At 41.9% G+C, this 24,704-nt stretch overlaps 2 protein-coding genes across 2 annotated transcripts; one reads left to right on the forward strand and one right to left on the reverse strand.

Moving 5' to 3' along the window:
• Positions 1–5,228: 5,228 nt before the first annotated feature.
• Positions 5,229–18,202, forward strand: LOC132255804 (protein groucho-like). The gene is made up of 10 exons (XM_059751964.1): positions 5,229–5,769; positions 10,196–10,968; positions 13,985–14,082; positions 14,416–14,524; positions 15,391–15,777; positions 15,855–15,947; positions 16,015–16,571; positions 16,643–17,214; positions 17,329–17,630; positions 17,849–18,202. The coding sequence occupies exons 2-10, from the start codon at positions 10,924–10,926 to the stop codon at positions 17,954–17,956; spliced, it is 2,271 nt and encodes a 756-aa protein (XP_059607947.1). The 5' UTR covers positions 5,229–5,769; positions 10,196–10,923; the 3' UTR covers positions 17,957–18,202.
• Positions 18,190–20,445, reverse strand: LOC132255811 (aquaporin-like). The gene is made up of 3 exons (XM_059751972.1): positions 20,189–20,445; positions 19,071–19,309; positions 18,190–18,809 (listed from the first exon to the last, which is right to left on the reverse strand). Exons 2-3 carry the CDS (start codon positions 19,305–19,307, stop codon positions 18,297–18,299), a joined length of 750 nt encoding a protein of 249 aa, XP_059607955.1. The 5' UTR covers positions 19,308–19,309; positions 20,189–20,445; the 3' UTR covers positions 18,190–18,296.
• Positions 20,446–24,704: the final 4,259 nt, after the last annotated feature.

The following is a 24,704-nucleotide window of genomic DNA, read 5'->3' on the forward strand; positions in this document are numbered from 1 at the left end:
ATTAACTCAGTTGATCGTCTGGAATTTGCGCTGAAGACTTGAAAACCACTTTTCTCCCTCGGTATCGTGTCACTCTCACATTTGACCCGTCACACAGCCATGTAATGTGCGTGTGTGTGTGTGAATGCCTCTTTTTACTTCGGGTTTCTCTCTCGTTTAGCCTTTTTTCCACACTCATTCCCAACCGCACTGCGAGACGCCATCAGGCGGAAATTATTAGTTTCCATCACACTGCGCGGCCCCCCGTTCTGTGATGATAAAGAAATAATATGCCATCGGAGCGAGCAAGTCGTGAAGTCTTTTTGCCCACTGCCGGCATGTTTTCAAGTGTGTATTTTAAATATTTCGCACACCCAGAGCGCGCTCTCTTGTGTGTGAATTTGCGGCATGGGTGCGAATGGGAAAAGAAAACGTACATCATATTGATTTTCCCGACTAACTTGTCCGCTAAACAATTAAATTGACACCAATTCACCCATTTAGCGGCGCGAAACATAGAGAGAGAGCGACATTAATGATTTTCAATGCTCTATCACGTTCTGGTGACTGCATAATAATTATATCGTTAATACAAATTCGATTTGTACGCAATATAGGCGCAAATTAACAATATGTACATATGTATGACTCGAAGGTATCCAATTCAGTAGTTCAGTTTCAATTGTTTCATGCGCCGCCATCACTAATTGATAACTGAATAGCACACAATCTCGGCTGGTCAATGCAATTTTTCAATTCTAATCTTATAATAACCAAATTCTGCTTAAATTTTCATGCATTTTTCATTTAATATCTTAAAATATAATATGTTAAACATGGTTTTTAGGAGTTAAACATGTAAATGTTTTCGTCAACTTTGAGCTTTGAAATCATGTATTTTAAGAAGAAATCTGATAGATAAGAAAAATCTAAATTAAATCCCAGGAAATATCTTAAGTTTATAGATTATAAGACGAGAAACTAGATTGGAAAATATATTTTAAATCCTACAATAAACTCTTTAGAATCATATTAGGTCTCATATTAAAACATAAACTCTTCTAATCACATTATTTTTCAAGCATTTCCCATAATTTGAAGTGGTTTTCGAGAGAATTTCATGCAACTTTCAGATTTATTAATCAAATTCTGAGAAGTTAATTTCCGCATACTCGTGGTGCAGAGTTGTGATTTTCGCAAAAATTTAATAATTCCAACTTCATTAACTCCTCTTATCGCATAATTATTTTCTGTGTAAATTGGCAGTTGAAATCTCTACCAATAAACATGGTTTGTATATTAAATAGCGACTGTAAATTACATGCGGAGGTAAATTGTGTGGCTTCTATTTAGTAAAAATGCTGGGGAAAATAATTTCTTCATCGTAGGTCTTGTTTTTTCTTCACCTCTGCTTCGGTGAGTATCATTCCTTTTTCCATTACACCACACAGAGCTCACTCTTGCATCTCTCTCGGGCGTGCATGGGTTCGTGCACGGCCTCGCTGCCTCTCGCTCTGTCGCCACTTGCGGTGCACGCGTGCGACAGAGACAGCACGATGTGCCGCCTCTGTTGCTCTCGTAGCGAGAAGGAAATCGATAGATGGATGAGAGGCAGTATACATAGTGATAGAGTGTATATAGCACTTGAGTGAGTTGGGCATATAGAAAATTCCAATCTCTTTTCAACTCCACAATTCCCCTGTCTGGTTTTCTCGGTCGTCTACTGTGTATGTGGTGCTGCGGTTCGACTCCACGTGGAGTCTTTGGTGGCGCGTTGGGTTTTCTGAGTGCGGCGCGGGTTTAACAAATGAGTGCAAGTAGTGTAACATATGAAATCATGTATTTCATCACACTAAATTGTGTATCGCTCTGTCTCGCTCGATGCACATAAACGGAGGGGCTTTTAGTGTAATGAAAGACCGCTGGTGTGAGTGCAGTGAGTCAGAATTTAAGAAAATAAGGACGGAAAAAGTATATTTGCCCACTGTGCGACATATGTACACGATATATGACAGAGTGTATGATTTTCTGAGCAGACACAAATACTATTTCGGGGAAAAGACCCCCGAATGAAGGTCCTTCTCAGCACTTTCAGGCTTCTTCCCTTCTCCTCTCACCTTTTTTCACTATTCACCCATCACTTCGACAGTTCGAAGAGACCAACATTTGTCCGACTGTTGAGGTAAGTAGAATTTTTTCCGAATATGCCAACAATATACATATATATCGACAGTGAATCGGCTCAAATTTCATTTAATATTTTGCACATAACACTTGAAGAGGAAAATTTTTGTACATACATCCTTCATAAATTGCACATCGAACAACAATGTTATATTGTTGAACCACAAAGAAATAAGGCGTGAATGCATTTTAACTGAATAATCATCGAATTGCAAATTACCGAGTGTAATTTGATACTCTTTATGTCTCCTTCAACGGCACAGTCACTCCAGCAGTTGGCGTGTGTTTATATGGGAAAATGGTAATGGGAAAGCTGCGCAAACATGCAAATTGCCAATGTTCCCTCTGTGTCTATTTGCTTAAGCTCGTTGTGTTGTTCCATGGCTCTTGAGTGAAAATAGAGGGGTTTTAGAGTGAAAAAAAGAGCGCAGAGAATGAAGAGTGAAGACGTCCAGGGATCACCAGAAGGGGTGAAATCGGGGACAGTAGGGCATGTTTGCATACCACCATTTGCGTGAGCAAGTGTCACCCGCTCCAGAGTGATGGCAGGATTGGGAAAAAGGGGGCCACAGACTTTGCAAAAGATTCTGACGTCACTGATTACATAGTAGAGATACAAGTAAATCTCCAGAGAGACAAATAGGATGACATGAGACTGAGCTGAAACTTTTGGAGAGGCAATCAAGGGGGAGATAGATTCCACAGCCTCACAGCTCTGAGTTAATATTGATTTTGACATTTTTTTTCTAGGTTATGTGTTGTATTTCGCAATAAATACCAACTTTAGATAGAAATTCCTGTGTATATATTGAAATACATTCCAAAAAATTAGTAGAATTGTGCATTTACACGCCATGAGAATGGCAACTCTGAAAGCTAAGTGGCGAAAAACAGTGTTAGAGTTAAACATAACCTCAAACTTCTTACTTACAATTAGCAATCTCGGGTTAAAGAGTTTCTCAGTTTAGTTAGTCTTGAGTTAATTTTTAGGATCATAAACCCAACTAGACTCATTCATCGGTTTACTGAAATACTGGTTTATTCTGATGTTTTATTCCCCTTCGTGGAAGACTCATGAAGATTTGAGCCATTATTATCTCCCTCTTGGAGGCGATAAAACAATAAATATTGCAGCAGTGCTGCTTGAATGCTGGTGACAAACCACCTCGCAATACATGGCATCTCTCTTATGATTTTTTTTCTTGAGTTTCTCAAATGTTTGCTCTTGGAATTTGAGCTTTTGGATCACTAATAAATAGGCAAATATACGTATATGTGCGTAAATATGTGTCTCCGGTGTGTAAATTCCTCTTCTTGTTCCACCAACGCGCCTCTCGCCTCACCTCCTGTTCCAGAGAGATGGACGTTTGTTAGCAATACTTGATCTCTCTGTACACATTCATATCTCATTTCTAAATATTTACACTAATATATTTAATTTTCCACATTTTTCGCATCCATCTCCATCGTGGCATCTATGGTGGAAAACACATGGAATAAAGAAAATATTGCGCACAGAGTCAATATTGACCCCTCTTGCTGTATTTTTTTTATACCCCCTCTCCCTCTCACTCGTGTTCCTTTTTTGCGGATGTCTAGCTCTGCTGTTTAACTGAAATGTTTCGAAATTCAATGCATTTTTCCACTGCACACATCTTCCCAGTTCCTCTTTTTCTCTCTTTCCATGCAATGTAATGTGGAAATGATTCCTTAATTTACCCATTAATTCCCGTTGACGAAACATTTGGCCTCACTGTGCCTGGGGTATTCGAGGGGATATTGTTTGTTACTCGGCGTACGGGTGAGACTGAGTGCGCCCGAGGGGCTTCAGGAAATTTCAATAGGGTCGAAATTGGTGAGGGTCTCTCGAGGACAAAATGCGGGAAAGGAATAAGGAATGAATGTGGGGTGATCTCTATTTAATTGATGATATTATTTCACATGCGACGACGCTTTGACGAGGAGATTTTATGAGATTAAATGGTCTGGCGAGGGGTACATCAACCCTTATATTGAGCGCTTCACACATACACCAAACATACTTAGCATAAATGCCATGTTTACACTGTTAAAAGTTCTGATTCAGTATTAAACATTGTGTAGTTCGAATTGCGTGTAAGAAGCGGCAAATGTTAACCCGCCCAGTACATTTTGTATCTCCCAAAGTGTTAAGTTCAGTGCAAATCTGGTATTATCAGGGAAAAAGTGTTCTTTTTTTTAACTGTGTTCATAACAATATCGTCATTTGTTTTCAGAATACACTCCTATAAACTATGCTTCATGAGAGTGAGGGGTGGAATTTCCCACACATGCACAAACGCATGATGAGCATCGGGCACAAATGCTAGGGATCGGGTGTGGTGTGAATGTATAATTTTTGGTTCACAGAGATTATCGCACGGGACGTGGATTTTCTGCAGTGATGAGCACGCAAGGGTCAAGAAGGGTGAAAGGAAAATCAATCGTACATACAGCCACAGAGTATAGAAAAAGGCTTGTGTGAAATTTGCATAATATTTTAGCGTGTATTTGTCAATTGATTATCGCAAGGCAGCGTGATAACAAATTATGTCAAATTGCCGCTCTGCTGTCGGCATCACGTAAAACTGATTAAAATCCTCAATGAAATAAGTATGCAGCAAAGCGGCGTGTCATAACTCCCTGACAATTCGCGTCTCCCAGAGTGACGAAGTCGGATGGGAATTTAATTGAAGTGTGTGTATGTGTTGTGTAGTTCTGCTCCTATCCAGAACGATAAGGCCGCCCAAATGCGAGTGCCACGATGGGGAACGCAATGAAATTTAATTACAGTTTGGGTGAATGGAGGATGAAAAGTGGTGGATAAATAGGAGCGATTTTGTTTATTTTTCAGCGTCCAGGGCGAAGCCGGCCCAAACAAACCTATCTATAGCCAAGCTCCACTGCGCACCATGTTCGCCATTATTCACGGGCTGTGCAGAGTGAGACGGCAGGCTGTTCGTCAGCGGCGTGACCTCGTGCTGACTCGCTCTGTTTTGGGAAGTGAAGAGCACAGACGGATAGGGCTGCATAGCTTGAGCGTCAGTTGAAGTCTGTCCGTTGGCGTGTTGACACTGTTTAGACGCTGCGCGTGAGTGCCATTTTGGATTGTGTTGTCTCATTAGGCCAAACGTGCTGTGTGTCGATGTGGAACTGGCGCTCTAATGCACTGCCAATGTTGACAGTTAATTAAATTAGTAGTGTAATTAGGCATGTGACACAGTGCGTTGGTGTTTGTTGAGGAAAACCGTCATATTTTAGCATATTTTACCATCACCCGACCACGGCTCTGTGACGCCTATGGAATTTTTCCTCTCTCGTCATTTTAAATTCATCATACATAAATACAACAATATATTTTGCTAAATTGAATGCACGCAACGGAGAGAGAGGAAACATAAGGAGAATGAAAATCACAGTGAGATAACAAGAAATCGCATAAATTAAGTGAAGATGTGTCACTGGCGTTGATGAGAGAAAGAGAGGGCAGAGTTAATACAATTTTATGCTAATAACTCTGTGTATTGGGGAAGCAGCGGAGAGAGAGAAAATTCTTCAGAGACAATTTATCAAGATAAAAGCTGAAAGGTATAAACAGCAAATTCCAGTTTAAATGCGCTATGCCTTAATATCTCAACATGGGATATGATGTATATAAGTGGCGTTGTACATAAAGTGGGGTGGGGTGAAGAAGAGTAAATTAAATTGATGATGATGTGCGTGTGAAAATTGGCCACCGGTTAATGGATTTACCGGTTTCTTCTCATGTATTTGAACAAGACCCAAAGCGACGAGGCATATGGATTACCAATTGACTAGACCACTCTTGTCTCTATCGTGTTATTTGGGTTTTTTTTATCGCTGAAACACACTCTGCCACTTCTGTAAAACATTAATATTCTCCTCACATCTGAAGATTCCACGTTTCAACCTTTGTTCTCTCGATGCGCGCTTCTGTGTGTGAACCATTTTTCACAGTGTATCTTCACAATTTCGCGGAAAAGACAGAGTGAGACAGAGAGAAAAAAGCACCGACAGATAGGAATAAACCACAAAGTGGGTGGCATCAGAGGCTTAGGCACATGAAACACAAATAAAAATCCTATGATGTTTGCCAATATTTTTTCTCATCACAGAGAATTCATCACCGACGGCATCGAGAGTAAATATTTTACGTGTGTTTTCGTATTAAAGTATACCGCGGAATATAAATAAAAAAAAATATTCGTGATAAAAATAACGTGTATGAGAGGGGAAAACCAGCGAAATAGAAATGCATTATAAGCAATTTGTGGGTCACAATATATGTACATATCGCACATTGTCTAGAATAGTGAAGTCGGCCTTTTTCTTATCTTTTGAATATCAACAAAGGGTTAAGGCTTCAAACTATCTTTATAATCGTCTGGTTTGGGCTGAATCGAACGCGTTAGAGTATCGTTTATAGCAAAATTTACTAAATATTAAAACTTCTGGGGAATCTATTTATTTCACATTGAAATAAATATGAAGCAAATTCGTAAAATATGAAAATCGGGTTATAGCAAATTCATTACGTATTTTGGCAAATATTGAAACAGTTTCAAAAGTGGTGCAAATGGTGAAAATATTGAAGAATATTGCTTTTCCCATTCCATAATCGCATGGAAAAGTATATTGACGAGTCCTCAGGAGATGTTTTGTGTCGAAAATTGAAAAACTTCGATATATCACTGCATGCTGGGAAGTGCGATTTGTACATTACATACTAAATTGATACTAAAGTAGAAATGTGTGCAGGAGGGTGAGCAGAAGAGACGCACGAGGAATGGTTGGGCGAGTGGAATATGAGAAAAAATGGCCATAAATTTAGGACACAAAAGCATATGGCGGGAGAAATGAAGGTAATGTTGAGAGGACACGTGGAATGGGTGGAAATAAAATGTAATAAATTGCTGTTCCGCCTGCTTGTGGGGACCTGCGTGACAAGAGGGCATTTCTCGATGGGTTCTGCCCAGACTTTTACGGCCCCAAACTCAAGTCCATTCACCGGCAGCGCAGAAGGCTCGCCAATTCACTTCCATAGTGTGCCTATTTAGTCCCATCGAGAGCTTAACACATGGCCAAGGAGAGATTGATTTGCAATTTCGCACTGCTATATGTTACATACAATATTGCAGGGGTGAAAAATGCATCGCGCAAAGGGTGTGAAAACAAGTACCAAATGAGGGTGAATCAGTGGGCGAGGGATTTTCAGGATGGGGTGCTTTACCTCAACCTCAAACCGGTTTTCCGCTTCAAAACATTTTCACATTGCTGTGGAGTTTCTGTTTGATGTGCAAATAATTTCTGAAAAATAAATATTTAATTGTTTGTGTATATATACGACCATATATGTGCATAATACGGCAAAGTTAAATAAAATGAAACTGTGTGTAAACATAATTAATTTTGTGAAAATTGTGGAAAATATGCGGCTTTGTGTACAGTGTTTTTATACGCATTTTTTCTCTGACGATTTTTTTTTCAAATGATTCCCATTTTTTGACCGTTTGCACTCGTCTCATTGTCAATTTCTGTAATTTTAACTCGTGTTTTTTTCCTATCTGATGCTAAAACGTGCTTTCTCAATGTGCATTTTTGAGACTTCAATTTCTTCTTCAGCACAAAATCTCACAAACTTGTGGGACAGAAGAGTTTTCATTGATATTTTTCTTACAAAATTAAACCTTAATTATAGTGAGGAAATGCTATGAATTTCACGTTAGCAAGAATGATGAAAAATTGCCGTTGTTAGCTAATAGTATAATGAAAAGAAATTTATTTGAAATATCAATTATCACATTCCACACAGTGTTTTCTTAGGCATCTCCTAGTTTTTTTCTGTCTCCCTTTTCTCAACACCGTATTTGAAGAGTCATGAGCGAGAAACACGAAGTGCGAGGTTTTTTCCTTCCTTTTCAGAGATAGACATATTTAATAATGAGGTGTGCGCGTGTTGACTTTATTGATGGAGATATTTGAGCAAATATAAATTCTCGTGAGTGATTAAAATTTAAATATAGAGTTGCTAATATTTTTCATACATTTTCTCATATCTTAATTGTTGACATAGTGTCTCTGGTGCGTAAACAAAGTTTGAGGACGTTTGTTTATTTGAACTGGAGGTACAATGCCTATGTGAGCGGCGTGTAGATGGAATAAATAAACAGTTTGAGGTGATGTTTGAAAATTTCTGGTAAACAGAGAGTTGATTTTCTTGTGTATTTTTCATGTTTAACTGTGAAAGCATCTTAAGCAAATGCACAAGTGTCAATTATTCATTCGTCGCACAGAGACTTTTTACAACAATCTTTCACTGAACGCCCAATAAAACCCGCATCAGCCTGATCGCGGGAATCACACACTCCGGATTATCTTTGTCAGTCTCGATTGATTTCGATAAAAGTCTGCGACTTGGCTCTCTTTTTTCATTCGGTCTCTCGTGTAAATATTTATATTAGTTCGTGGCAATAGAACAACATATCACCATAAAGATAAGCGTCTCAAATAAACATTCCTCAAATAATTATGATTGAATAAATAAGGAGACGTCGTTTGTACAACATAGTGTAATTTTCTTGTTGAGGAAACATGTCAGGAATAGGAGACACTCTGGGGTTATGAAATTTACCCACTCACCAATTCCACCCACACACGAAATGAACATGCTCAGCAATACACGACACAAACCCATTATTATTTCAATGTTTAAATTGGACGTGTAAACATTTCACCTTTTCATCGTGAGCCATTCTATCACCTCAACATCGTTTATGTACACTCCAACGGTTGGCACTCATGGTGTATTGTTGAGTGTGGCTCCAGATGAAGATCACTAAACTCTCTATGCCGTCTCACTGCGCGCAGTGGCGGATTTCGGGTCGTGGCTGAAGATTTATGAATGAGCGTTAAATCTGCGAACAGATAAGGTTGCATGACCTCAGCTTGCGGTAGGAAAATGGGTTAATTATTAAACATGGGTTCAAATTAAATTTTGAAATCATATTTTATTAGACAAGATATCAAATCTACCAGTCTGTCTTACTAAATATGAAAGAAAAACTGAAAATTTACATGATAATCACTGCTTGATTGGAATTCTTACCTATTTTTGCGTGTAATCAATATATGAGATTGAGGTTATGTGTTTCCAGCTCGAAAAGCATCAAAGAAGTTCTTTTTTAAATTACATTTAGTTGTGTCACAAAATTCATCGCTTAATCTTGCATTTCAAATCGATAAAGTATTCTATCTTATATAATAGGAAACTATCAAAACGTTCATGATTATTAATTATATAACGAGATGTGTAATGTTGCATAGCGAAAAAGTAATCTCAAAATTACAGATGGCAGCACTTAGGCGTGCAATTTAAGCGATGAGAGAGTGAAGTGATATCACAAAGTGATATGATAAATTGTGTAAAGTTTTCGAGAACGCTCAACCCAGTTTGAGTATTTAACCTTCTCGAGTGGCTAGATTCCATTCCACTTTTGATGAGATTTTTTCCTCCTTTTCCCACTCTCTCAACACTCGAGAGACGTCACAGAGAACACTCAAGTTGTGGGCTGTCGAGAGAGACAGGGAGAGAGAGAGAGGGGACAAGTGGTGGTTTATACGTATTCAATTTAAATTTATCACTTACGCTCGAGTGGCCTAATCGCGATGTGAAAAAACATGCCCAAAGCACTTGAGATTCTTAGTTAATTATTGCTGTGCTCCAAATCATATCGTACATGTGAAATTGATGGAGCCTCTCTATCGGAGTGGATGAATAAAAGTGTGAATTAGCTGCTATATAACTCTCGTAGCTGCTCAAATGCTGTGTCTCACACCCTCAAAAGAGTCACTGAGTGGAAAGCACAAGATTGCTGATATTGCTGAATGTCTGGATGCACTTTAGCATGTTGTGGGATGCATTCGAGTCTAAACGCACATGCAATTAATTCCACTCGAGAGTAATTTTGCTTTATCTCAAATCCTCTGTTTGCAGATTCGAGTGATGGAGTGAAGGAGCGCAGAAAAACGCCAAGGAAATCGACAGCGATATCGATCGGCAGCTCGTTGAATTGAAGTGTTTGATGTTGTCCGTTTGAGCTCAACAACACTGCTGGAGATAATGTGATAAATGGTCTCACATTCTAGATTGTGATGTTCCTCCACTTTATTTCCACTGGCGTATAAACACATAATTATTTCACTGCAAGAGGAATAAAACACCGCTGCTCAACTTCTCGAGTTGTGCTGTTATATGCGAAAAAGAGTGTATTTTTGACTCAATGAACTCGGACTTTTTGTGTTTGTGTGTGTGTGTGTGTCGGTGCCATAAATATAAACAGATCGTGAAATTTCACAAATTGCACTAATAAAACAGAAACAACAGTGTGTGGTGTTGTATATCGAGTGGAAAAAAGTCTTACAAGTTATAGCGGAAAAAATTACATAATTAATAACAATCACGATCAATTAACCACTATAATTGTGATGTCTGCGGCCAATCAGCGTGCTGCCACACCAACTCATTGCAAGAATCACCAGAAGTGGCCTCGCCAGACTGCCATTAGACGCCACGTGCTCTAGCGGACACGGGTGTTGATTCAACTACGGATTGTGGATGTTTTAAGTGCCACTTTGGCCGCAGTGTAGCCACAGAGGCGGAAAAGTTGTTCGAAGAGTGTGTGAGGATTTGCACTCGATCATCAAACTTTCTAAGGATTAAATATGTATCCAAGTGCAGGAATTAACGCGGCTGCTGCTCGTCATCCGGTGAGTTTATCAATTGATAACGCTGAATTTTCATTGAGATATTCCACTTCTGACACCAGTGTTGCTGAAGAGATATTTTCATTTTGAGGGCTGTGGTCTTTTAAAGCCATATTCGCTTTAAAAAGAGGTCAGAAAAATCGAGATTTGGCCAAACAGAGTGATAAAAAGAAATCTAGCCTCACTAGAAACTTGGTTGACACTTAATTTAGTTTTTCTTCTGAAATTCTCTTTTCTCTGACCATTTTAAATTAATGTCTTGCATTCGGGTTTGGTTTGATTTATTTCTCTTATTCTTAATGAATTAACTGCACAAATACACATTATTGCTGGATAAGCTAGTTATATTTCTATAGTTACACTTAATTCCGGTGTAATTTATCATGCAAATTATCTAAAACAAAACACATCTCAATTAGATTGTATGGAATGAAGCTGTGTCTAATTGCGTGCAATGATTTGAGGGTGGTTTGAGTTCACTGTTTCGTATGCAATCAATGGTCTTCTGTTGGGAAGGGCGACAGAGGACATATGTATAATACGTTTGTTTGTGACTCTGTGACAAGTGATTACCCCTTTCCACAGAATGCACTTCCAATTGGCACGCCAAGACCAAGAATATAGCATTCTTTCAAGAGGATTTTGAGAATTAAGGTACTGAATACACATCATAAGTGTGCGAACAGGGCAAAAGCGTGACATTCAACTTAACCCCTTTCCAAACATCTACACTACCGAGAAGCGAGATATGAACAGCGAGGGTTCGGAATTTAATTAGTGCATGGCGTGTGTATTTGAGGCATTTTCCACACATCGTACAAACGTGAAAAATAAATATTTATAAGACAAAATACACATTTGGATCACCGCGGGGTGCACATTCGAGAGCCAGTGTTTGTCAATTTCGCTGGAAGTGTGTGTTGAACATAAAATTGTGTAAATATGGGAACTTTAGTAGCCATCGCGGGGTGTGAGACAGGCTGGAGAGGCGAACGTGATCAGGAAATGTATGAGAGTTGCATGGAAAAGTGCATGAATTAAAAGAAAACTATGAGCTTGCATAAGCCTTTGTGTGAGAATGGCGCCAAATGGCATATATTTTCTCCCTTTTGGGGACACTGTCTCTTGCACTGTGTATGTGCACACTCTGCTCAAATAATATTTCCCAGTGAAATGTACATAAATTCTGTTTGATTAGGTTGAATGACGAACTGTTTGAGCAAGTTTGCATGACACTGCATAGTTTGAGGCGTTTTATTGAAGCCACCGCACAGCCGGTGAATTTCCATCTTGCCGTCTCGAGCATGAGCTTTAAGCTCGACACTGAAACTCGAGGGCTGGCTCTGTGGGGGTGTGAGTGCGGAGAGACAGAGTGGGTGGCTTTAGCATATCTGTGAGCGGGAAGACGAGGGTTTGGCGAGCAAACACGGCGCACAGGGGGTTTTTCCTGGCGGGGCGGGGTGGCGATGGCGGCGCTGGGAGAATGTACGGTGGTTTCACACGCCAACCGCTGGAGAACGATGGCGACGACTACGGTGATATTTTGACGGGGTGGTTGTGGTTTACTCAAGGCAGCACGAGGAAAACCCCACTCGTCACCCACCAAGCCACAATCATCCAGAGTCAGACTCTGCCTCTCTCTGCACACCTCCATTCACTTTCCGCCCCGCAGAGCACCTCATTCAAAATGAAACCCTTCTTGGTTCGCTCACACTGTATGTCCGCTATTTCAATGTTCGTACAAGATAACAAAATGTTCGTGTATTTAATCAATATTCACAAATTAAGAATGAGAGGAGAAGTTGTTGTAATAATTGAGCCCTTTCTATTGTATAACTTCTTAAGAATTTAATTTCATTCTAATTCCAAATGGCTTTTAATCTTCTTTAGACTGTTTAATTGTTTTTCTTTTGGTTAAATTGACGTCCTTCGTAAACACGACGTTCTTTCCTAAATTGTCGGAAGCATGATGTTGAATGATTTCATCAAATCTTTCAGCATTCTCGTGTCTTATCTCTACTTTCTCATCTATTTTGGGATGTTGACTCGTCACGCGATAGTTTGCTGTTATTATACAGTTGTCTCTTGTCGTGTTTGAAGTACAAATTCTTATCTTTGTCAATGAATTGTCGAATTGTGCAACACTGCATGACTTTTCTCTTTAAAATCCTCAATCTCCGAAATCTCTGTCCTCTTTTCCCAAAAATCCGACACTGTCAGTGCGGATGCCGAGCCACTGAAGAAGTTTCATTGGATTTGGGTTTGTGGACGACAAGGGGCGGTGGGGCAGGAGTCGGCTACAGTGTCAGACATTGACGCTCTGGTGTGTTGTGTGAATAAATATGAGGATGGCAGATGAATAGCGGTGGTGAGAGTTGAGGGTGATTTGAGTTGGATTGTTTGTACATGGAGATCCACTTATGAGGTGAGCTCCTATTTACTCTGCCCGCACATAATGTATCGAGAGCAGCAGCTTGGCAGATGATGACGGCAAAATTGTATCTCCAGCGGAGTTTCACCCTTCGGTGACTGCCTGGGGATGGTGTGTAATTTACTCTCGGCGTAGGTGCTGATAAAATAAGCCATGTGCCGGAGATGGGTGATGGCATGGAGGTCGAGTTGAGTCAATAGATGGGATAAAAATTTGCTTCTTGCTCCTTAACTCATTGGGCTTGATTAAATCCTGTGCTCAGACACACCTCAGCGTGTGCTGCAGAAGCTGGAGGAGTGAGTTTATTATTGCCCGTTACGGCGGGTGTACAGAGTGCTGAAATTGCACTGAACGAGCTGAAATGTCGGTTAGGTGGTGGGATGAGAGAAGAGGCTCTTTTGGAGCAATTTGTGGCGATTGTGGTTGAGGTTGAACTTTTGGCCAGCAAAATGCAAATTTTCGCTTAATGTCTCTCTATGGCAACTACTCCATCGGCAACGCTCATCTTTCACCCACAGAATCAGTTTCAATCCCCATCAATATTTGCTCTTTCGTTTGACACTGTTTGCTTCTCTCTTTCCTGCACAGGGACCGCCGCAGCCAGGACAACCCTTCAAGTTCACCGTGGTGGAGAGTTGCGACCGGATCAAGGAGGAGTTTAACTTTCTGCAGGCTCAGTATCACAAGTGAGTCAGTTGAACTTCTACGAACAAGGGGGAGATAGTTTGACTAATATCACATTTCCCTGACTTTTGACTCAATCTTAACATGAATTTTGAGTAAGATGTTCAAGGAAAAGCACAATTTTCAGTGAATTGAGAGATTAATTATCATATAGTCATATAATTGATGTTTTGTCATATTTTTTAGACACTAAACAAGTCCTAAGTTTAACACATAATCAAGAAAAAGTACGTAAAGTCAAGATACAGGGTTTTAAGATTGAGTGTGATGCCTAACAGTGTAGATATGATTTGTGCATTAACTAATTGCTATTTTGACTTTGTTTGTTTATTTAGTTTGAAGATGGAATGCGAGAAATTGGCGCAGGAAAAGACGGAAATGCAGAGACACTATGTGATGTACTATGAAATGTCATATGGATTGAATGTGGAGATGCACAAGCAGGTGAGTTTCAGTTTCTACTTGAGATTCTCCACAAAAAGAGTCCAATTTGCTAAATTTCCCGCCGCCACTGGGCGAATACTTTGGGTGGCAATTTAAATGGAAAAGCTTTTAGGAGAGACTTTCATATATAATGTTCCGTGAGTAGTAGCATATAGAAGAGTGCTACATAGTCGTATTGACTCGGAGTTTCTTGGCATTCGGCGAGGGTGAATAAATTCCGTCTCTCACACCGATATTTTTTGCCATGCCTTTTCACTCCACGACCTCTGCTTTTCCTGCTGGGTGGCCGAAGGGATGGGAAATTGAATGGGTTTGGCGTTGGCCGGAGAGCACTCTTTGCATTGTGTATTTATCTGGAGCATATTTGCGGGGGTGGAAGCTGAGGCATGCGGGACGGCGATGCACTGTGGCCGAGAGGATTGAGACTAGTTTGAATGTGATCCCTCCGCCAGAACTCTCCACACATCCATTTGCCACACAAGCCACCCACATTGAACGCTTCGCCCGCTTTTACCATCCACTCAACCCTTGCGAATCCGGCGCTGGTGTATAAATAAAACCGCAATTCTGTGGAAACTTTGGCCACATCCAGCCGGCTGAACAAAACTACCATCGAAACCAAATGTGGCTGCCATAACTATCCCATGAACACATCCCACTGAACTAATCTCTCTCTCTCTCTTTCCCCATTCGGGTGGGGATTTTTGCGCAGCCGGCAAGAGATTGTCTCTGTACGATTTTGCTCTTCAGTACATCTTATTGAATAAGATGTTAAATTCTGCATCGTTAGAATTTATCAAGGAATTTACAGTAGCAGAGAAGATAGTAGAAACAACTCTATTTTCTTTCTTTTTGGACAATTGCAGACGGAGATCTCGAAGCGCCTCAACGCCATCATCGCCCAAATCGTACCTTTCCTGTCGCAGGAGCATCAGCAGCAAGTTGCCACGGCGGTGGATCGCGCCAAACAGATCACGATGACAGAACTGAACGCTGTGATCGGGCAGCAGCGGCCGGACTTGCCGCGACTGCTGCAGCAGATGCACGCCCAGCAGTTGCCGGCGCACGCCGGTGCGCCACCGATGCCCATCGGGATGCCGCACCCGAGCATAGCGCCGGGCGCCCTCGGAGGGCCGCTTGGGCTGTCCAATGCGCCCGGGCAGCACCCGCTGGCCATCCTCAACAAACAGGAGATCCACCGGCCCGAAGAGTCGAAGAGCAGCAGCGGCCTCAGTGTCCCTGAGGATCGCCATGTAAGTCAGAGAGTTAGAAAATCTGCCCTGAATAAGAGGCAATTTAATCGGGATTAACTCCAATTTGTGTCTTGCAGAGAAACTCAATTTCGCCGACTGAGCGGGAAAAGTACCCGCCGCGATCGCCTGAGCTGAAGAAGGTGAAAAAGGAGGAGAAGGATTTGGGCCATGTAAGACTGTCCACAAGTGCTGTGCGTAATTTGCGTGCCCGTGAATAATTTGCAGTGTCTCTTATAGCAATCCGACGGGGAGAAGTCCGATCAGGATCTCGTGGTTGATGACGCCTCGGAGTCGAATCCCATGTCGCCGGTGCCGAATCAGCATCACAGCAACGGAACGGCTTCGCCCCGCGAGAATGGACTGATGGTGAAGAAGCTGGATCACCAGGATCGCGATCGCGTGGGGCCGCATTCGCCGCGATCCGGCACCTCGTCGAACGCGTCCACGCCGTCAAACAAGAAGCTGGAGGACAAGCCCTCGACGCCTATCTCAAAGTCCGTCACGCCCACCAACTCTAGCGCTAACGGCCACGCTGGCGCTCCGCCGGGTGGCGTGGTGAAGGCCGTGGCGAAGCCGCCCGTGCTGAATCCGGGCTATCCGCACTATCTGGGGCCCCTGAATGGCGCCGCGCCGCACGAGCTGCAAGCGGCGTACGGGGCGCCTGGGGTGCACAACAATCTCCCGCCGGCCATCAATAACTATCCACGCGCGCCGCTGCAGGTGGGCTTCGATCCGCATCCGCAGATGAGGGCGCCTTTGGGACCCGCTCTGGGCGCCATTCCTGGCGGAAAACCGTGAGTTTGTACATTTCCTCTCTGGGGTATGTCATTGCACGCCGCTTCACTCACGCTGTCGTCTCTTTCAGGGCCTACTCCTTTCACGTGAGCGCCGACGGCCAGATGCAGCCCGTGCCCTTTCCTCCGGACGCCCTGATCGGACCCGGAATCCCGCGGCACGCGCGTCAAATCAATACTCTATCTCACGGCGAGGTTGTGTGCGCCGTGACGATATCCAATCCCACCAAGTACGTCTACACGGGCGGCAAGGGGTGCGTGAAGGCCTGGGACATCTCGCAGCCGAGCAACAAGAATCCCGTGTCGCAGCTGGACTGCCTGCAGCGCGACAACTACATCCGCTCCGTGAAGCTGCTGCCGGACGGTCGGACACTGATCGTGGGCGGCGAGGCGTCCAACCTCTCGATCTGGGATCTGGCTAGTCCCACGCCGCGCATCAAGGCTGAGCTCACGTCCAGCGCGCCCGCGTGCTACGCCCTCGCGATCTCGCCAGACTCCAAGGTCTGCTTCTCGTGCTGCTCCGACGGCAACATTGCGGTGTGGGATCTGCAGAATCAGACGCTGGTCAGGCAGTTCCAGGGCCACACGGACGGCGCCTCCTGCATCGACATCAGCGCCGACGGCACAAAGCTGTGGACTGGCGGTGAGTTGCTGACCCGACAAGACCAGAGTTCAAGCCTGGAAGCAAAGAGAAAATGTTCAGTCGTCGCATAATTCCATTATATACTCATCAATGTCTCTTTTCTCGTCCTCTCAGGCCTGGACAACACAGTGCGCTCCTGGGACTTGCGGGAGGGCAGACAACTGCAGCAGCACGACTTCAGTTCGCAGATCTTCTCTCTGGGCTACTGCCCGACCGGCGAGTGGCTGGCGGTTGGCATGGAGAACTCCAACGTCGAGGTTCTGCACGCCACGAAGCCGGACAAGTATCAGCTGCACTTGCACGAGAGTTGCGTGCTAAGCCTGCGTTTCGCCGCGTGCGGCAAGTGGTTCGTGTCGACAGGAAAGGATAATCTGCTGAACGCCTGGAGGACGCCCTACGGAGCGTCGATCTTCCAAGTGAGTGCGCATTTTTGGGCAATCTGAGAGACTTTGCAATCACATCTTGTTAGATAAGACACAAGATTTTATTAGTAATACGACAATTTCGTTCGTTTATTTCGCAAGTCATATGGTTTATTAGTTATGAATGTCGCCTTGGTTTACGCATTATAAGACGAAATACGAGAGTTGCATAGGATCTTGAGCATATTTTTAACGGTGTGTTTTTTCTTTAGTCGAAGGAATCGTCATCAGTGCTGAGCTGCGACATCTCCGCAGATGATAAGTACATTGTCACGGGATCGGGTGACAAGAAGGCCACGGTGTACGAGGTGATCTACTGAAGGAATGGATATTGCATTCCTCAAGCTACGAGGAAGGACACTTCTTTCAAGTTAATGTAAAAGAGAAACGCTTAATGATGTATAATTTGTTTATGTGTAATGAAGAGACGTGAAATTTAGTGCGAGGCATCAGCAAAAATTGGCACTGTAGCGAAGAAAAAGTGGAGATAGTATCAGAATGCCCTTGATATAAGTGTCTAAGTAAGTGTTTTTAAGGAATATAGAGACTAATATGGAATTAACAAACCGGGCTTTTATTGGGCAGACGCGGCTGCACGCATAAGTTATACATTTCACATTGGAGATATTGAGTATTCGGGCTGGATTTCGCTGTGGCAATTCAAACATTGTTGGTACTCAGCGGGAAGTCCTCGCCGGACGCCTTGGCGGGAGTCTCCTCTTCCTTCCTAGCGGCGAAGACGAGTTTGTAGAACGGCGTGACAATCAGACTGGCCAGAATCGGTCCCACCCAGTAGATCCAGTGGTGCTGGTAGTCTCCATTCCACACCGCCGGTCCCAGAGACCTGGCGGGATTCATGCTGCCGCCACTGAGCGGGCCGCCGGCCAGCGCGAGTCCCGTGATGGCCAGCCCGAAGCGCAGTGGCACGGAATCGTGGTGCTTGGCGTTGCGCGGATCCCACACGGCGCAGCAGATGAGGATCAGCACTGCCGTGATGATGAACTCCATGCTGAGCGCTGCGAAGGGCGACACCTCGGCGTTGGGCACCGTGGAGCACACACCAGGGCCAGTGGCGCCTTCAGGACGGAAGATGTGTCCTGGCACGAGCGATTTCAGAACGCCGAAGCCCACAAAAGCGCCCACGAACTGGCCCGCCATGTAAATTGGCGCCACCTGAAAAGAGAGCGCGGTGAGTGATCAAGACGGAGAGAATAAGCCTGAAATCTGTACACCACAATTTCTGTGCAAAAATCCCTTGACGTTTTATGCTGGGTGAAAGTGTCTCGTTTATAACTTATCTCGATCCAGTCTACGTTTTGTCGTCTTATGAGGAGTCTTAAGTCCTTCGAGTGCTTGGATGAATCCAAGGTTTGATCTTACTAGCTTGATTTGATTCTGTGTTCTTAATGGCTCTGGGCAGAGATCTTTTCTTACCGCCGCCGGGATGAGTTTGTAGAGCACTGCGGCTATGGTGACGGCAGGATTCAAGTGGGCTCCCGATATGCACCCGAACACGTTGACGATGAGCATCACGGCCAGGCCAAAGGTGATGCAAATCACGAGTGCGGAGGTGCTGAAGATGCAGGCGCTGCAGCCCATGAAGACGAGGATGGCTGTTCCCAGCATCTCAGCGAGGAACAGTGAGATTCTCTCCAATGTGGCCGAACTCATGCCTGAAAGAATAGACAAATGTGCATCGTGTAAAGTGAAGGAGAATTGGTCGTTTGCGGAGTTGTCCCGCCTTCCCCTAAGGCGTCTAATCTCAAGCGATAAGAGTGATATAATGTAGACTGTAATCTCTCAAGTTATTTCCAACTAATCGTCCGTGATTTTAGCAATCTTTCGTCTCATGTGGCGAATTTAAATCACTGCCACTGCAATGGTAAATCATGAGTGTTGAAAATTTCTGGCTGCTTGAAATTCATGGCCGTTATCTCAGCATAGAATGGTTATCAGCATGTCGAGTTGTCATTATGTCCAGAGAGGGAGAAATAGGAACAACATTCGCTGATTTGTTTGATGGCTTCAAGACATCGTTTGACGGGGTTAATTTCTTTCTGAGATTACATTTATGGCGCGTTTTTTGTGCAAAATTCACAAAATCCTGCCAAAAATTGCGTTGGAAGAGTGTGTAAATTTATATTAGTTGGACCGCAATAAAGCACTGTGGATGTTTGCTGTTGCGCTCAAATGTCTTTATGGAGTGTCGCTACAAGTGCACTTTTATGAACTCTCCACTGATAAGAGAGTAAACATTGCTACTGTTTACACCCTCTTGAAGTGCGATTGCGAAGAAGTGTGGATAAACGGACTAAAAGGCGCCCTGGCCTCACCGTGACCTCCTCGTTTTACGTCTTATTGCATAAGAAACTGAATTGCATTAGCATAACGCCATGGTATGAAGAAATGCACTTTCTGCACAGTATCACAAATCTACACATTATCAATCAACCAGTGATTTTCGCTACAGCTCAAATTCAGTGACAATATTTTTTGTTCTTTTCCTTTGATAGCAGCGCAGTAAAGGCCAAAGAAGTTTAATGTGTACTCACTGGATTTTGTAGAAGGGAATTAGCGGTGAAATCGATCTTCACTCAAGCTAGTCGCAAAGTGAACTGAAAAGTTGTGATCGATGAGGGAAATTAATGCGAGGAGTCCGTGATGTATGAGTGTGAGTGGGAAAAGGTCTTTGATAAGGAGTGTCAAGAAAATCCCGAGATCTCAATTTTGTTACAACGCACGAATTATGAATGCGGACACTTTTATCTAGCGACAAGCTTGAATCTCTTTTTTCTGCTAAGGTTAGGAGGAAAGAACATTTTCATGCAATAAGAGAGGTCACTGATAAGCACTGCATAGGTTAGCTTATGAATAAACTGGGCTGAACTAGGAAATGTTGAACATAAGACAGATTCATAGTATTTATTTTCTAGATTTTGAGTGTTGGTGAAACACATGAAAAATGCGGACAAATTGGCAAATTGTTTTAAGAAACTAACGAGAAACCATAGAAAAAACGACACAATTTAATAAGAACTCTCTGAAAAGCTCAATATTCAATTAAAGTATTGTCTTTGCTCTTAGTTCTTTTGCTTTAGAACTTTTTAAGCAAACTAACCAAAGCAACATCTTGAATTTGTAGCTAAAATTATCGTGGAATGAAGAAAAAAAGCAGAGAAAATTTGTTATTTATTTGTGAATAACTAAATCTAGCGTGTTTCTTCTGTCTAAGTTTAATAAGTTAAGCTACGATGTATTATAAGACAATTTTCTTGGCAATATAATACAACATATTCGAAACTTCGACTCAAATTCAACTCTGGTAGTTGATAACACTGCTTTAGATTCGCTTATCAGACAACTGATGGCGCTTTTCCGGAGCTTTTCTTCAATATATAGGAAGCAGCAAATTTTGCGTGACAATTGCGTGCGACTCATCGCTGAAATCCGTGATAATGACATTTTCCCGCGCAATTTGGCATTGAAGAGCGCCCAGGTGGGAAAGTTTAAGGGAACATGACGCACGTAAGTTCAAGGGTGATGTCAGCATTGGCAAAGATCTTCACAATCAAATTTCTCCACTGGTGGATTTTAATTGAGTAACTTTGTAAAATTGTCTTGTCTCTTTCGATATGACGCGATAGTCGAATCGTTGTCAGGTGAAATGACAGTGAAATTGCGTGAACACGAATCTATAACTTGAGGTCATTCAGTATCAAACTTACACACAATTCCATTGGATTTTGTGAGTCGATCAGGCAACTCAATGGGTTTTCCGCTGGCAATTGAGTAGATGTTCTTCATTATCTTCTCCGTCATTTTTGGCGCACTTTGCAATCACCTGAAAAGACAGCTCGAGATTGTAGCATTGAAGCACGTGAATTGCATCGACAGCCAATTTTCCGACTTAATGACTTTACCACGGTGAACAATTCAAAGGCACACTCAAATGCAAAAACACAGTCGACGTGCTTTTTGCTACAATTTGTCCCACTCACGATATGAGCACAAGAAAGCCACGGATTTGTCTGTTTTCGACTGTTCAGGAAGAAGAGCAAAAAAACTGCGAGTCTAATTTGAGAAAAATGAAATTGCAAGTGACCAGATTTACTCCATCATGCTCGATAGACACCAATGAACTAGTGATGGTGAGGCGATCGGTTATATTTTCATTTCTCTTCGAGAGACTCTCAATTTTCCCACCAAAAAGTCATCCCACCACGCGGAGTGCATCAAAAAAGTTGCGAGAGAGTGAAAGAAAGAAGGTTTATTGAAAAAGTGATGGTCTTTTCGGGTAATTCCACACCATCCGTCCGTATCTATGTTTTTTCTTCTTCTTCAGTAATTTTGAGCTCAAATATTGTTGGTAGAGATGAAAAATTTGGGAAATTTTTGTTTTAGAAATGAGAATATTAATTAGAATTGAAATATTCAATATTTTGCCACTTTATTAGCATCGGTGCAATGATCAATCGATTTTGCACGAAAACAGCGTCAGCTTAAGTACTTGCTTTCGTATTTGCCATGAGGATTTTTCAATTTTTCTTTAAAACACATAATGCAAAAGGAAGAGAACAGATGAATAGCCGAAACGTGCAAAAAAATCAGCTTATAATTTAATTTAAATTTTAGGTTATTCTTCTTCGGAATGCAAACTCTGGACATTAAATTCCTCACGATCATTTTTGATTTATCAGAAAACAAGAAATGTTTAGAGACTTTCTTATCGACGAAGGCAAATATTGTAAATCATACACGAAGCTTGCAAAGCTTTAAATAAGAGAAATAAGACGTTTAACTACATTGTTTCCATGTTTCATAATCACATTTAAATATGACTTAATGTAAAGAGAAGACGTGTTAAAAATTAGAATAATTTAAAGAAAGAAAAAGGTGAATTGAAAATGATTTAAACAAGGAAAATGTTGAAATTGCTTAATCCGGTTATCATAATATCTGATGCACTTAACGAATTTCCAAGGAGAACAATCAGAATTTCCCCAAGACGTCTTGTGTGCTCACTTGGAAGTTTCCAACGTTTTTTTTTAGACATTTCTTCGGTAATAATTTACCAAGTAAATAAAATTAAAATAGGATTATTCCCAGTCTTAGCTAAAAGTGTGTTTGGGAAAACATTTTCACCCGCTGAAGTAAAAGCTTTTAGCTATGAATAGAACGCATGATTGACACTTTTTGAATCTCTCTTGAGTGTGTTTATTTGGTGTGTTCACCAAAAAGCGGACTTTCACCGTTGATCGCTTTGAATCACCATCGAATCTAAAGCCTTCTAATTCGCTCGCGAGTGTGTTCGTGAGACAGTAAATCAATGTTGCAAGAGAGAAGCTTAACTGTGTATTTGATGGCTTTCCAGCATTCGAGATTTCTGATGAATTGCGCGACTTGAGACCATAAATGAAGGAGTTCGTAATCTCACCCACTCCGTGTCTTTACCACTCGAGTCGACCCGTGATAATGGTGATAAAATGCTGCCAATAAATTAATTTCCTCCGATGACGAGTGGCTTCTTCACTCAGAAGGTGTTCCACGGCATTCTTTCGCGTGTCTCGCGATGCACTTTATGGCTCAATTGGACCAGCAAATCCGCGTGAAGCGGCCGGATTTGGCTCAAGTGCACTCTTGGCTGGCGCCTTGGTGAAAAATCGCCGCGATTTCGCCATTCGATGTGTTTGGGCATTTTTTGAGGAATCACACGGAGGTGTGCTAATGGGGATAGCAGTGTTTCGCGCTTGTTTACTGGCTTTTGAGAAATGTCTTTATCACCCACAATTAGACCCACAATTTCAAGACATCGTGAAGGTCTCTTGTCTTGTCCTATTGTGAAATATTTTCCTACCCACAAAGTGCGTTCGTTTGCTGAGAAAGTTTATCATTTATTGCCCCAGCCAAAGATTATTAAAGTCTTCGGTTCTGACATCGAAAAGGAGATACTTGACCTTTTTCCACCTTCTCTTTCCGTTTTGTCTATTCAATCGCGCATCGCGAGAACATTGAACTTTTTTTCTCTCTTCCTCTAAGCGCGGCCTTTTTGCATTCTCAATGGCAATCACAGAAGGAACCTCTTCTAGGCGCTTATTTTGGCCACAAAGAGACGTGATTTCACAATGAGCACAATTGTGACATTTTGCCAGAGTGTCTCTCGCGTGAAGATCCACACGAATCGCACGTGATGATGAGTCCCAAAAAGAGTTCATGCACTGCAACAGTTTTGCTATTTAATTCAGCTTCAAACCTCAAATTTTTGCATATGTTTAAAATGCTGATGAAAAATTACATGGAGAAGTGAATGGGAGATTTTATCGATGATCTAACAATAATGTCCACAAATTTATGCATGGCATCATTTGCCAATGGCGAGCAATCCTTCGAGAGCAAAACTTCCAGCATTTCCGCTTTTAACACGCCCAAAATTTCCACATTTGCAAAAGGTTTTGTCAAACTTTCTCGCGACGCACAAAAAACACAGTGGAATCTGAGCGATGTGAGAAATTCAGAAATGCTAATTTATATTCAAATTTTAATCGATTCTTCACAGAACAAGAATATTTACTTCATTTGCTTCTCTCATGTGAAATATGTAAATTAGATTTGACTGTTCAATGTAACTTTATATTAATATCTTATTATATAAGACACTTAATTGAATATTATAACTTTTGAACTTTTAAGAATATGATTTGTCGATATTTTCTGGATGTAAAGGAAAGAAATATTAGAAGAAACTCAAGCTAAGAGTCAAAATATTTGATACTCAGAATATTTTAATAATTGTCTATTTGAATTTGGCTTCGGGTGTGATATACGTTTTTCCCCGCATTTCACTATTTTAGAGATTTTACTTGTTTGGACCGATTCGAGTGAAAAATTCTCACCTTCTCTGGTAGTTAGAAAAAAGAATCTTCTAAGTTATGCAAATCTTGTTATAGATTTTAATTGATTTTATCAGTATAATTGGCAATATTTAGCAAGTCTCATAGATAGGATTTGAGAAAGTTTAAGCTCTTCATTTGACCTCAATGTGATTGTTCTGGCAGTTGTAAAAAAAAGCGT

Source organism: Phlebotomus argentipes, unplaced genomic scaffold (genome assembly GCF_947086385.1).
Source record: "Phlebotomus argentipes unplaced genomic scaffold, Phlebotomus argentipes genome assembly contig_5, whole genome shotgun sequence".
Taxonomy (NCBI): domain Eukaryota; kingdom Metazoa; phylum Arthropoda; class Insecta; order Diptera; family Psychodidae; genus Phlebotomus; species Phlebotomus argentipes.